The sequence below is a fragment of the Eleutherodactylus coqui genome, chromosome 2 (genome assembly GCF_035609145.1).
Source record: "Eleutherodactylus coqui strain aEleCoq1 chromosome 2, aEleCoq1.hap1, whole genome shotgun sequence".
Taxonomy (NCBI): domain Eukaryota; kingdom Metazoa; phylum Chordata; class Amphibia; order Anura; family Eleutherodactylidae; genus Eleutherodactylus; species Eleutherodactylus coqui.
Genome location: NC_089838.1, coordinates 130,709,466 through 130,723,305, shown reverse-complemented (window position 1 = coordinate 130,723,305; position 13,840 = coordinate 130,709,466). Strand labels below are relative to the sequence as shown.

Genomic DNA, 13,840 nt, shown 5'->3' with positions numbered 1-13,840 from the left:
TTAGAGTGTTAACAGTTCTGACGAGCGGCGCGGCTCGTCGGAACTGCTGCCGCCGGGTGCCCGCTGTAAGAAACAGCCTGCACCCGACGTTCAGGGGGCCCGTACAGCGTCCTACGATGAGATCGCGGGACGCTGTGTGGTTGCTAGGCAGCCGGGGACCTCCTGAAAGGCCCCAGGGCTGCCTATGCAGAGTGCCTATCAAGCGCACGGCTTGCTAGGCGCTCTGCATAGACAGCCCTAGGGCCTTTCAGAAGGCCCCCGGCTGCCCAGCAACCGCGATGTGACCGGACAGGCTGCTATCAGGCTTGATAGAAGCCTGTCCGGTCCCTGCACAGCATGATGTAATGCCATAGCATTACATCATACTGTGCAGAACAGATAGTTCGTATCTAGCGAAATTCGTAACTCGAATGTTCGCAAGTCGGGGACTATCTGTACAGTTAAGCAGCCGTACACTACACACTCCACTTAAGCAGCACGGGGTTAGGTTTAGGGTTAGGTTTAGGGTTAGGGTTAACTAAACCTAACCCTAACCCCAACCCTAAACCTAACCCTAAACACTAACCCTAAACCTTAACCCTAAAGCTTAACCCTAACCCCAACCCTAACCCTAAACACTAACCCTAAACCTAACCGTAAACCTAACCCTAAACCTAACCCTAAACCCTAACCCCGTGCTGCTTAAGTGTAGTGTGTAGTGCACGGCTGCTTAACTGTACTGTGTAGTGCACACGGCTGCTGCAGGCAATCCGCGTGCACGCTGTGTAGTCACGTGTGCCGATTCCAGCCAGCTGATTGGGTGAATCGGCCACGCCGGAGAACTGCGGCAGAATGTGTTAATATGCCCTCCGGAGCGCTGTATGCACAGGACCTGGGAGAAGACCTGTGGCTGCAGATCACATGACCAGGCTCTGGTCATGTGATCAGCCTGGTCATGTGATCAAAAGACGGGGGACTTTCCATTACAGGCTGCCCAGAGACTGCTGCAGAGGTGAGTAGAGAAGGAATTCTAATTATATATGTTTAGCTGGTATAAGTTATACCAGCTGTATATATATAATTATATACAGGGAATACACAGGTTACACCAGCATGGGACATGCCACTATATACAGGGGGATACACATCCTGTATATAGTGATATGGACCATGCTGGTGTAACCTGTGTATCTACTGTATATAATTATATATGTGCAGCTGCTATAACATATACCTCTCCTGTATATATATATAATTATATACAGGAGATACACAGGTTACACCAGCATGGGACATACCACTATATACAGGGGGATACACATCCTGTATATAGCTATATGTACCATGCTGGTGTAACCTGTGTATCTCCTGTATATAATTATATATGTGCAGCTGGTATAGGTTATACCTCTCCTGTATATAAATATATGTACAGCTGGTATAGGTTATACCTCTCCTGTATATAATTATATATGTATAGCTGGTATAACCTGGGTATATACATGCATTAAAATACAGCACGCCATGCTTTTTCTTCCGTGAGTGGAAAACCGCAATTTCTTTCCGCTCGTGTAGAGAAAAAAAAGGCTTTTCCATAACATGCTATGGGCAGTACATGCTGCGGAATCCGTAGGCGGACGCCCGCTCCATATTCTGCAATGCAGATCCAGCCATGTGCAGCCGGCCTTAGGCTAATTTCACACGAGTGAGTCTGATATCAGGCCTTGAAACTCTGCCCCCTATCACACTCACCAACGTGTGTCGTCCCCGCGGATGTGAGCAGTTGCTGTGTTAAAACCAGCTCGCATCACATCATCATATTCTCGTGCGATGCAGAGAAAAACAAAAAAAACATGGCTCCTGTGTATGATTGTATTCAAAACAATGGGGTTCATATTCATGTGCGATTTGTACATCTTGCAACGCACAAATCTCACGCAATTTGTGCGGCCGTGTGAAAGCAGCCTAAGACATTACCAACAGGTTTTTTGTAGTCAAGGAAAGGAGTCATAATGAGAAGGCTTACACCAAGGGGCTAGATCATGTTTGTAAATTAGCACGGTTTAGGTATAGGTACGGGTACAGATGGAGGGGGGCCCAGCTGAACTTTTGCACCCGGGCCCCTTAGGCTTTAGGTACGCCCCTGCCTTCAACCTATCTATACTGCAAACTCCATCCTCCTCCTCTTACCCCACTTTATTTTTTCTCTTCCTGCCTCAGAATGATGTTTTTATATTTTTTAATTCAAGTATAGTTTTTTCAAAATAAATAAGTGGACGTATAAAAATAACAAACTTTCAGTGCTTCGACAGCAAATTTGCTAATCCGTAATTTCATGATATTTCATATAGCAGCTCTATAGTGTAGACTTTACAGAATGAATAACAATTGCAGTATGATCATCAAAAATGTAGAAGTAAATGATAAACCTTTCCATCTTTGGGAAACACTTTAATTTTTAGGCATTTTCGGAATCCTTCTGTAATTCCAATCCATTTCCCCAGTGCTGTGGATGATGTACATTCAGTCTTCATGGTGCACCTGTTTCCATTGAATAAGAGATAGAATCCAGAGTTTTTATCACTTATTCATAATTAATGAATATAAAGAAAAGCTGCAATATACAAAAGCCTGGAGAGACCTGACACAAAGAAGAGAAAGATGGTGAAACAACTACTTTCTAATGTCTCTTAGAGGGAACTTGTCAGCTCCCTACAGTACCATAAACTAAGCTATGGTCCTGTTGGGTTAGATGACAGGAAGCTGGGTGGGGTATTTGTATATACTTGTCTGCGACCGGATTCCCATGGTGTTTGCTGCTGATGCACAGCAATGCCACTGCATAGGCAATATATAAGACAACCGCTTATATTGTCAAAATAGATATAAAGTCTAACTATTGAGATTTTATGTTTTATAAATGAGGTTTTAAGATGTTCTAGCCCATGAAGCATACTTTTATTATTTGGAAACAGTTATTACATTATGTATGTAGAATTGCAATAAAAATGATTTAACCCCCATTGTAAACTAGGTTTACCAAGTACTAAAGATGCTTGTGATGAAGCGGTTGAAAAATTCTGAGACTGCAAGAGTCATTAAAAGTGGCTTTTTTTGTTGAATTTGGAGAACCAACTTGTTACAGTATATTAGTTATGCTCTACTTTTTAAACTGTTCTTGTTTGATTGTTTTTTTTTTGCCAGACAGGCGAAAGTTTGTAAATTTGGCAAATAAACCTAAGTTGCAATGGGTATTGAATAATTTTGACTGCAACTGCTTGTTATGGTTGCTGAAATACAGAGAGGCATTGTATAAATGTGTAGCTGGTCATTAAAGAGGTTTTTACACTCATTCATCCTAAGGCCGGTGACACACGGGGATATTGCTGCCTGCATTTACATGTCTGTAATACAGACAAATGTCCTGACCCGATTGTAGGTAGCCTGATGCAAACTCTGATTATCATAGATGATATCAGGTCAGGATAGCCATGGTCAGGCTAGGACACTCATCTGCATTACAAATGCGTAAATGCGGCCTTAATACTCTTGTACTACCGACTTAACTCTATAGAAACATTAAAGGGGTGGTCTCGCGAAACCAAGTGGGGTTATACACTTCCGTATGGCCATATTAATGCACTTTGTAATGTACATTGTGCATTAAATATGAGCCATACAGAAGTTATTCCACTTACCTGCTCCGTTGCTAGCGTCCTCGTCTCCATGGTTCCGTCTAAATTCGCTGGCAGCTTGCTTTTTTAGACGCGCTTGCGCAGTCCGGTCTTCTCCATTCAGCACGAGCCGCTTCAGTGTGCTCCCCGCTACAGCTCTTCTGCGCATGCGCAGACGAGCTGTCACTGCTCGGGAGCGCGCTGAAGCGGCCATTCTGCACCATCCTCTGTTAGAGGAAGGTGCAGAAACTGGAGCTGCCCAGCGGAGAAGCCCAGCCCAGCCCAGCAGCCCCGAGAAGCCTCCCAGGTAAGTGATGGGTCGGGGGGGGGCTGCCGCTGCGCCGGGCTGCGCTGCCGCTGCGCCGGGGGGGCTGTCGCTAGGCCGGGGGGGGCTGCCGCTGTGATGGGGGGGCTGTCGCTAGGCCGGGGGGGGCTGCCGCTGCGCCGGGCTGCGCCGGGGGGGCTGTCGCTAGGCCGGGGGAACTAGCGCTGGGCTCCGGAACCTAGCGCTGGGCTCCGGGGCCTTCACCTGGGCTGAGGGTCTAGCGCTGGGGAGCCGGGGGCTAGCGCCGGTTACCTGCTGTCTGGTCGGCGGCTGCGGGGCGTCTGGTCGGCGGCTGCGATGCGTCCGGTTGCCATGGAGACACAGCTGGCGGCGTCTCACGTCGGGCTGCAGCGAGCGACGGGGAAAGAGCCGGCGGCCATCTTGAGGAAACTTTTATAAGTTGCTGAAACGCTGGAACGGTAAGTACGAACCAGCTAGAAATGTCATTTACAGGGGGGCTTTGTAATGTATGTTTAATGGGGGGGACTGGGCAAAAAAAAAAATTAACTGCTTCCTCGAGACATCTCCTTTAACCTTGTAATAGACTTGCATTTTAAAACGTGCGCCTGTTCTGCAATCAGACATCGCAGTTCTATCGACCTCCCATATACAGATCACACAGTCTATACGTTCCAGTATATAGGACGTTATTGGTGATATGCAAATTAGAATGTGCATGCGTGGTTCCCACTGTACTCTCCTGGAGAGCAGTCCAGGAAAAAGAGGGAAGAGTATATTACAGGCTATTTACAGCATGCAAGTCATGATGGGAAATATAGTCTCACTAGTAGCCCAGCAATATCAGCAAACATTACTCCATGGGACTACAGATAGTGTTAATTACTTTTTTTTAAACAAATGGTGTGATCAAGTTTGGTATAGTGTGGGAGAGCGTTTTTAATGTTGTTTTTTTTGTGTGTGTGTTGGTGGGGGTGGGTGGGTGGGTGGGGGTGATGTGAGGATACTTCCTGAAGACCCCAATGTGCCTGGTCATTGAAGGGTTAAATACAGCATTAGAACAATGATAATGAACAAACCTGTTCTCTGAATGACACCATCCACAGTGTGGATCATACGCTGACAGGCAATCATTGCACGATTCATGTTGTCCACAGTTTGCAATCTTCAGGCGTTTTATCTGGATAAAGAAGTCATCAGTTCTATATAAGCCAGTAATAATTATATAATTATATACAGGAGATACCCAGGTTATACCAGCATGCTCCATATCACTATATACAGAAGATGTACATCCCCTTGTATATAGTGATATGGACCATGCTGGTATAACCTGTATATCTCATGTGTATAATTATATGTCCAGCTGGTATGACTCATATCAACTATTACATATATGATTACATAAGTACATACCTCGGATACACTGAATGGTCTGCTCCCCTCTTCCATTATCACCCATTGCCAGCCGAACCAATCACGTGGCCAGCAGTGCACTGATAGACTGCAGTTGTGACCAATCAAAACTGCAGTCTCTCAGTGGAAGGGAGGACCACGCATCGGGGGAGTTTGCAGCCTAGAGCATCACCCAGAGCCAGCCCGTGGCGGTTAGAAAGCAAATGGCGGGGAGCCCCATGGGCCTCTCTTGCTAAGGGGCCGGTAAGCAGGTGGGCGGTGATAGTCGTCCTGTGTAAAGTAACGCTAACCTAGACTACTGTGGCAGTTTGTGTTACCACAGAGAATAAAATTTGTTAAAAAAAAAAAACTGACCTCCTTAACAGTGGCAACATATAGATAGTTGATGTCAACAGGGTCCATGTGAATTGTTCGGAACACAGGAGCTTTGTCTGTAAATGCATGCAACACTTCTGGACAGTTTGCAGTGTAGTTTGAGTTTAAAGTAACCTGTGACCAAAAATGTATAAATAAATAAATTAAAGTCAAACCATATCATACTGTAATGCTTGATACATTTGGTTGATTTACTGTGTTTGAGAAATGGTAATTATAGTAATCATTAAAATTCTATACAATACAATTGAGATAGCCACAATCACATTCTGGGGAAAATGAAAGGAATTTGGAGCCTGTATTCTTCATGAAAGAGATACTCCAATAGCACAGCATGTCCAGCAGAAACATGGATGCAAGTATGAATGATCAACTTTATGGTAATCAAAATAATGCATCCTTTACCAAGAGGGGGTGATTGAGAAGAATATACTGCAGATGTATTTTTAAGTTACAAACGATGACTTGAAGAGGCTTAATGAGCAAATCAATTATAATTACTTAAAAGGGTTCTGTCATTAGAAAAAAAATTCTAGACTTGCCTATTCCTCCCCAGGCAGTCTTCTTACCAGATGTTCTCACTGATGTTCTCCAGGCTCCTACAGTCCCCCAGGTCACCTCACCGCAAGCCAGCTAGATCCTCTTCTTTTGGTGACGAAGCGTACATTGCCGGGATTCTTCTTCCTGCTGTCTCGCCACGAGTGTCCATATACTACTGAAGCGAGACAGCGTGTATGCGCAGTCTCAGCAATAGCATTCCTTGCTAGGCTGTGAGTGTTATGGAAGGAGAATGCCAAGGATGGACGCTCCAAAACAGGAAGAGGAGGTATCAGCAGGCTGGAGGTGTTGTGACCCGGGGGACTGGAGGAGCCAGGAGAAGATCGGTGAGGAGAACCTGCGGTAAGAAGACTGCCTGGGGAGGATTAGGTATTGATTTTTTTTTCTAATGACAAAATCCCTTTAATCAAGATTGATGATCCTTTGTCCTGCCCCTCTTCCTTACCCCCCTCTCTTTTTCACCTTTTTATCATCTTTTCCTCTTCTCTCCGTACCTCTCCCTTTCTCCTCTGTGAATTTCTGTCCTCTCTACTAACCTTCCCCTATTCTTCTCTGCCCCCTTCTTTAGGAATCCTTAAATAATATATACATTTTTTTTGTGTTGGAAATGATTTGCATGCGGAAAATGTTTCCTGGTTGGGAAAAAGTCATGTCCAAGTATGGAATTTGACAAGAAAGAATACCCATATTTGAAAATTTATGTGGACTGCAGTGTTCCAGGCAATAGGATAGAGATTAGTAGCCATAAGTTCCTAATCGTTTTCTCTTTTAATGTCCCTTAGCAGTGTTTAAACGGCATGACAAGTGAATGAGCCGGCGATGATTTTTATGCCGGATGTAACTGAACGACGAGTGAGAACTTCACGATTCTCGTTCGTCATTCATTCATTTGCCTGTGTTTAAACTGAATGATTATCATTAAGTTTCGTTCGTTCGAACGATTTTCTGAATCATAATCGTTCCGTCTAAACAGGCCATAAGGGAGGACCGTAAATAATGTCTACTCCCAAGCATTCAAGTCCCCTACCTGGTAACTGATGAACACAGCCCATGATAGAGGAGATCCTGGCCAAGAAGTATCAGCTGCATCACAGGTCATGTGACATCAGCAAAGCCGGGATTACCGGGTATTCAAATGTCACAACACTCGTCACTTTGACACGCCCCCATGACATCTGAGAAGGGGCAAAATCCAGCAGACATGTGATCTACCTTAAGTAATTTTCCATCTCCAGTCCCAAGAAAGAACACCAGTCTTCTCTCCACTTCTTTTACATGTACAGCAGTTAGGTTTCCATGAGTCAGTGTTGGAGTTTCATGTAACGACACAAGATTGCTATAATTTATCTACAATACACAAGAGACATATTTATAGTCGTCATTTTGATTAAACCAAATAATGAAAGATCCAGCACTTTAATAAAAAGCCCTTTTTTTATCTCTGCTACAGGCCACCTTTTCTATGCACACCATTGTCCTAAACAATTGTCCTCACAGCTAACAGGCTGAACGTTGGATGGGGGTTGAGAGCATTTTGAAACGCCTGCCTTGGGCATCAAAAGTGCTAGCCCTACCCATGGAGATGGTGGTTAGAAGGCTAGGAGAGTGTTGCAAATAGGAAGGACGAATGGTGAATACAGAAGTAGTCCACAATATTAAAAGAGAACTTTGTCTTTTATAGGAAACCTGGGAGGAATTACAATATGTTCTAAGGAATACATATGCCATTGCATGTTTGATAACACCTCATAGCGTTTTTTTTAACACTAAGATATTAATGAGCCATCTCTCAGGAGAGGTTATCCATATCATCACATCTAATAAAAGTGACCTGTGACCTAACATGACTGTCATGTCGCTGAAGATTCACCTTGGTCGGATTTTAGTTACAAGTTGGATGCGAATTGTCACGAATGATGGGGTTTGCGGGTCTGACAGTCACCAACCTGTGCTGTATGGCACCTAGGGGTAGACTGCATAACCAACTTATTTCCAGCTCCTCGAATCCTGCACTTGTGCAATATGGAGCCCAAATTGCACCCTGCGCGGCCTAGCATGCCTCAACACACTTTGCTGCCACCACCGACCATTTCTGACAGATAAGCCAACCACCTGTGACACACAATTAACACACTTTAGGGTTCTGGATAGCTTAAAAAATTCAATGATGACTAATAAAGTTTAAAACTTTATTTTAAAAAGGTTAACAGTGCTTAAATAAATATATAAAAATAGATATTTACAAAAGACTAGGGAGCATACAAATACACATAAAACAGTATGAAATCAAAAGGAATAAAATAGAAAATAAAAGTCTGTGAACTTATTTCCAATGGTTCTGGGGCGTGGAGTGCATGCGGAATAAGAGACAGACTGGCATTTGGGGAGGGGATCACTTAGTTTTAAAGCCTCCTTAAGTCACACCTCCTCCGTACTCCCAGTTTATATAATCGATGAGCTGGCTGAGTAGATGCAAAGATCTTCAGGATGGAAACCCAATTTAACATTTCGGCTATATTTCCAATAAAGGAAGCTATGACCGTCATGTTTCATATCATAAATTTACCTTCTCGTGGATACCAAACATGATGTGTAACAGATGATTAGCTTTGCAAATATGCAATTCTGTGAGTTCTGATAGTTGCACTGCAGTGGGAGTGAATGCACTGCACCTGCAGTACAATTGTGGTTCCGAAAATATAACCGCTGTTGAGCTCGGGACCTCTGGATGACCCATAATCATTGTTATTAATTCCTCCTGTGATTAATAACAGTATTAGGTCTTTGTGCTGTAAGGTCTGGGTTTGTGTATTGGACACAGGATGGTAGACAATGGTGGAGGGATATAAACAACTGGCACCCCTTTGTTAAGCCCCATTTACACGCAAAGATAATCGCTCAAAATTCAGCAGAAACTGACAGTTTTGAGCAATCATTTTGCATTACGTATTAATGGGCTATTAATCCCATTAGTAGCTAACTAGTTTCATTTGCATGCATTTAGAGAACAGTGGGTGGTCTGTTCTCTAAATACATCTGCTTTGTTTTGCCGCGGGTTGCCGGCTGCATACAATGCGATCAGCTCTGCCCATGGAGAACACAGCATGCCGTCCCTGTTATCAGGGACAAAGGATTTTATGTTGACTTGACCAAAGAGTGCACAGTAAGTGCACGATGGGCGTGCATTTACAAGCAATGGCTATCACTCAAAAGCCGTCGTTTGGACGAATTTTGAGCAAGAATTGTTGCGTGTAAATCAGCCTTTACTTAGAAACCTTGCTATCATCACAAACAAAGGGCTTCCTTGTTGGTCCCAAAAGGAGCAAGGGACATCAAAGACCCCTCTGGTATAGGTGTGAAAGGCAGTGGAACAAATATTGATGAGCTCTGCTTGGCAGGAAATACACTTAACCATCTGCATAGATCCACTCAACTTTCCCAGACTACAAGGGTGGTAGATCGACACAGAAAGATGGGTGACACATTCTACTAGTATTATTACATCACAGGCATATACTCTGAGACCTCCACCATCTTCCTCAGGACAGGAAGTTTTGGAAAGTCTATGTTGTGATTCTGCTACTGTATGATTCTGCTTATAATTTGTAGCTTCTTTCTCAACTAGTTTTTCTTGGATTGCAAGCAAAAAAAACGTATTTCCATTTCTGGGGGATGCATTCCTAATTATTGCTACTAGGGAAGTTTGGGATGTTACTTTTGTGCGTTAATGCACTGCAAATAAGCATTGTCAACTACATCTGATTATGTAAGGGTACCTTTACACTGAGAAACTATCATTCAGATAGTCACTCAGAAAAGTTATTGAAGCATAAGAATGACAGTTGTTCATTAGCTTTTACACAGAGCAATGATTGGTCATTACTTTGTCAAGATATCGTTCATAAAGGCGATCTCTATGCAAATTCGCTACTCAAGTTGTTCAAATCTGAATTATTGTGACTTTACACCTGTTCACTTTTGATCAGCCAGTAACTTTTTTTTTTGCAAGTTGAAATAAAATGATTAGCAACTAGAGATGAGCAAATATACTCGGTAAAGGCAATTGCTCGAGCGAGCATTGCCTTTATCGAGTACCTGCCCGCTCGAGATGATAGGTTCAGGTGCTGGCGCCGGGGAGCGGTGAGTAGCGGCTGTCAGCAGGAGGGAGCAGGGGGGAGAGAGAGATCTCCCCTCCGTTCCGCTCCGCTCTCCCCCGCAGCTCCCTGCCTGCCTCCGGCACCCGAACCTTTCATCTCGAGCGGGCAGGTACTCGCTAAAGGCAATGCTCGCTCGAGCAATTGCCTATAGCGAGTATACTCGCTCATCTCTATTAGCAACTCATCACTCATCAGCCTGTCTGGGTCTGGTGTCTGTTTTCTCACCCATTTCTGTGAACCTTAAGACATTTTCCAATGCCCTTATTTTGTAGATGGGACTCCTGCACTGTTTCCAGCCATCCAAAAGAAATTGGGGTTGAACCAAACATTGCTGGCCCCCTCTCTCCATGGGCTCCATAGCATACCCCTTACCCCCAGCCTAACTCGCTTTAGACACAGTCCATTCTTATTTAACATGCAAATTTGCTCATAAGGCTAAGTTCATGTCTGGATTTAATGTCTCTCCCAGGGATCCTTCGGGGTTTCCATTACTTTTGATGGCAAGAACAGTACCACATGCAGTGCCATAAAACTGACAATGCCACAATGGATCCCATTGTAAGTCTATGGGGTTCCTTAGCCACCAAATCCAGCTCAGTGCTGTGGCTTTTGTTATAAATGACGGTAAAAGGGTAGATTTGAGCAGAGCCTTACATGCAGTTAATATACAGTTGTTTTCTTAAATGCAGTTAATACTCACACATCCATCATCTTTATATGAAAAGTCTTTATTGATACATCCATTGCTCCGTTTCTCCAGGACAGTGAAATTATAAATGCATAGCGCTGTTCTGTCGTTGGATGCTGTATTGTTTGTAGTAAATATTCCAGCCCATAGGAAACCTTCTGAAGAGTGAAATGAAAATGAGGATAAAATAATCTTTCTTTGCAGTTTGCTTCCGCATGTGAGATTGGACTGAGTATGAAAACTCAAAAGCTGATCGTTTTCATGCAGTACGACAACCCTGGCAGTACTGCCAGCAGACGGGTTATAAGGGAAGATGAACATATCCTTCCATTGGAATGCATCAACATAGTTCAGACCTGCTCTGTTATCATTTAATGCAAGAAAAGATAATGAATCCTTAATTGTAAATGCGTCGTTCGTTTTACTTCTTAAAATAATTGTTCCTATATCTTCTTCACAGCCTTTAATCTTATTAAATTTTGCAACAAATAGGTTGATGGAATTTTCTTTAAAGAATATAAGACCTCTAGCGGCATGCTCCGGGTCCTGAGGTACAATGCATGGTAGAGTATTTCCCACAGCCTTTAGGGTGTCCACATGTAGCTCCCTGCAGGATCCCTTCTCCTCATTCCAACAAGTGAGCACGGTGTCATTGTAGACAAGTAGGATTTTGTTATAGTAGGTTGGTTGGCGGGCGCTGACTTGTTCTTCCGTGCAGACTCGGTCATTTTCACCATGTGGGCCTGTTGTCTTCAGCATCTGCAGAGTGCGATTAAGTTTGTACAGACAATTTTCTGTGGCGACTATAATATACTGCCTCCCGACGGCAATGTTATTGATAGGATGCTTGAAAATGAAAGATTCTTCATTGTAAACAGGCTCTATCGACATAAAGATGAAGAAGAGAAAGAGTGGAATCCGTGACATCCTGAGCCAACAGCCTCTACTCTAGCTCTGAACTTATAGTAAGTCCTGCAGTCGCCTGGTATCACAGATGGCTGGAAACCTACACGTTAAATGTATTTGGCAATTGTGCACAAGTTCCTGTTTCTAACACAACTAGCTAAAGTTCTAACTAATCTCGGCTATCAAAATGCTAACTTCCTGAGTTAGAAAAGTACTTGCTTAAAACATTTTGTAACTCAGAGTGTAAAGTTTTCTCTTGAGTGTGATGACTATACACAATATGGTACATTTATAGCCATTTCCTCTTTTATACTTGTAGTTGTTGACTTTTTAAATGTGAAATAGGAAATCATTTCAGAATGTGCTGTTTTGCAGTTGCAGTTTCGGTATTAAGAAATCTGAGATAAACTGAGATACAGGGTACACATAGCTCTATACAAAATTTAGCCATAACGCCATGCTTATGAGCCCTAATAGTGATTCTGCAGGTTGCTTGGAAAACTGTTAGAGATGAGCGAGCATACTCGCTAAGGGCAATTACTCAAGCAAGCATTGCCCTTAGCGAGTACCTGCCCGCTCGGAAGAAAAGATTCGGCTGCCGGCGCGGATAAGAGGTGAGTTGCGGGAGTAAGCAGGGGGAGCAGGGTAGAGCGGGGGGGGGGGGGGGGAGAGAGGGAGAGAAGGAGAGAGAGATCTCCCCTCCGTCCCCCCCCCCCCCCCCGCTCTCCGCTCGAGTAATTGCCCTTAGCGAGTATGCTTGCTGATCTCTAAAAACTGTATAAATGCTAAAACAGCTGAGAATCATTTGATGATTATATTGCTGGATTTATTTGAAATATCAACCCTACAAACTGGCAACTGTCAGCTTGTTTACTCAAATACATCTATTGCTTATAGATAATAAAAGATGAAAAGGTGCCCATACAGTTGGGCTATTCCTCCTAAGCCAACCCTACTACACACACATACACACTTAGTTTGGTCAAGCACATATGTATTCTGAATAGAGAGAGGGTTATAAGCTGCTGCCAGATTCCTTTTTCCTCTCCAGACAACTCTGGCAGCAGCTTGGCTTCCTTGAGAACAAAACGATCGGTCATGTTAAAAACCAACAAGTCCTATCAAGTTACCCCTATACTCATTAGCTGGTCATCCAGTTCTGCAAAATTATACGGATTGGCTGACATTTGTCTAATGTGTATGGCCAACATTTATATACGTTTTTCTGAACCCATTCCAATATATTCGGCAGCAGGGTACGCCTTGATAGATACTCGTATGATTGTATCAGGTTATGTTAAATTGAAGCACTCAGACCAATTCTAAGCAATCACTACAGATATTTTTACACATCGTGGTTTATGGAGAAACACTGTTTTTCCCAACATTTTTGTCATGTTTTTTGCATAAAGAAATGCCACAGCCAGATATTAGCTGTAGGTCAACAGAAACTTATTAAACTTATTAACACAGTACAAACATAGTTGTTTTTTCGTGGTGTTTTTCCTGAACCTGGGTGTGTGTTTGGGTCCATGGCTTTTTTCCAGGATGCAGCATGCTCTTGGCTTGTCATTTTTCACTAGGCACTTCCTCTTAGACTTCTGTAAGAAAGAAAAAAACACCTGAAAAAAATGCATGTGTGTATTAAAAAAAACATAAAAAATGCCTATAAGAATGAAACTCATGTTGTTTTTTACAAGCAAAAAAAAAAAAGCTACAAAAAAAAACTCTTTGTGAAGGAGGCGTAAAACATACAAGTATCATGCACCTGTCACGGTGTACAGCCCATCAGAGCAAAGTACAG

General features: G+C 43.3%; 1 protein-coding gene across 2 annotated transcripts in view; it reads right to left on the bottom strand.

Annotated features, from left to right (window-relative positions):
- Positions 1-13,630, bottom strand: part of LOC136611725 (plexin-C1-like) — a 32,969-nt gene extending 19,339 nt beyond the window's left edge. Inside the window, exons 1-5 of one of the 2 annotated variants that reach the window (XM_066591528.1) lie at positions 13,549-13,630; positions 7,498-7,632; positions 5,707-5,841; positions 5,016-5,116; positions 2,409-2,520 (exon numbers count right to left, since the gene is read on the bottom strand). In XM_066591528.1, coding sequence (XP_066447625.1) covers positions 2,409-2,520; positions 5,016-5,116; positions 5,707-5,841; positions 7,498-7,632; positions 13,549-13,593 — 528 coding nt within the window. In that variant the 5' untranslated portion in view covers positions 13,594-13,630. Of the gene's footprint in view, positions 1-2,408; positions 2,521-5,015; positions 5,117-5,706; positions 5,842-7,497; positions 7,633-11,142; positions 12,281-13,548 lie in introns of those variants that run through there. The other variant, XM_066591527.1, reaches the window with a different exon arrangement.
- Between the last annotated feature and the right edge of the window lie 210 nt (positions 13,631-13,840).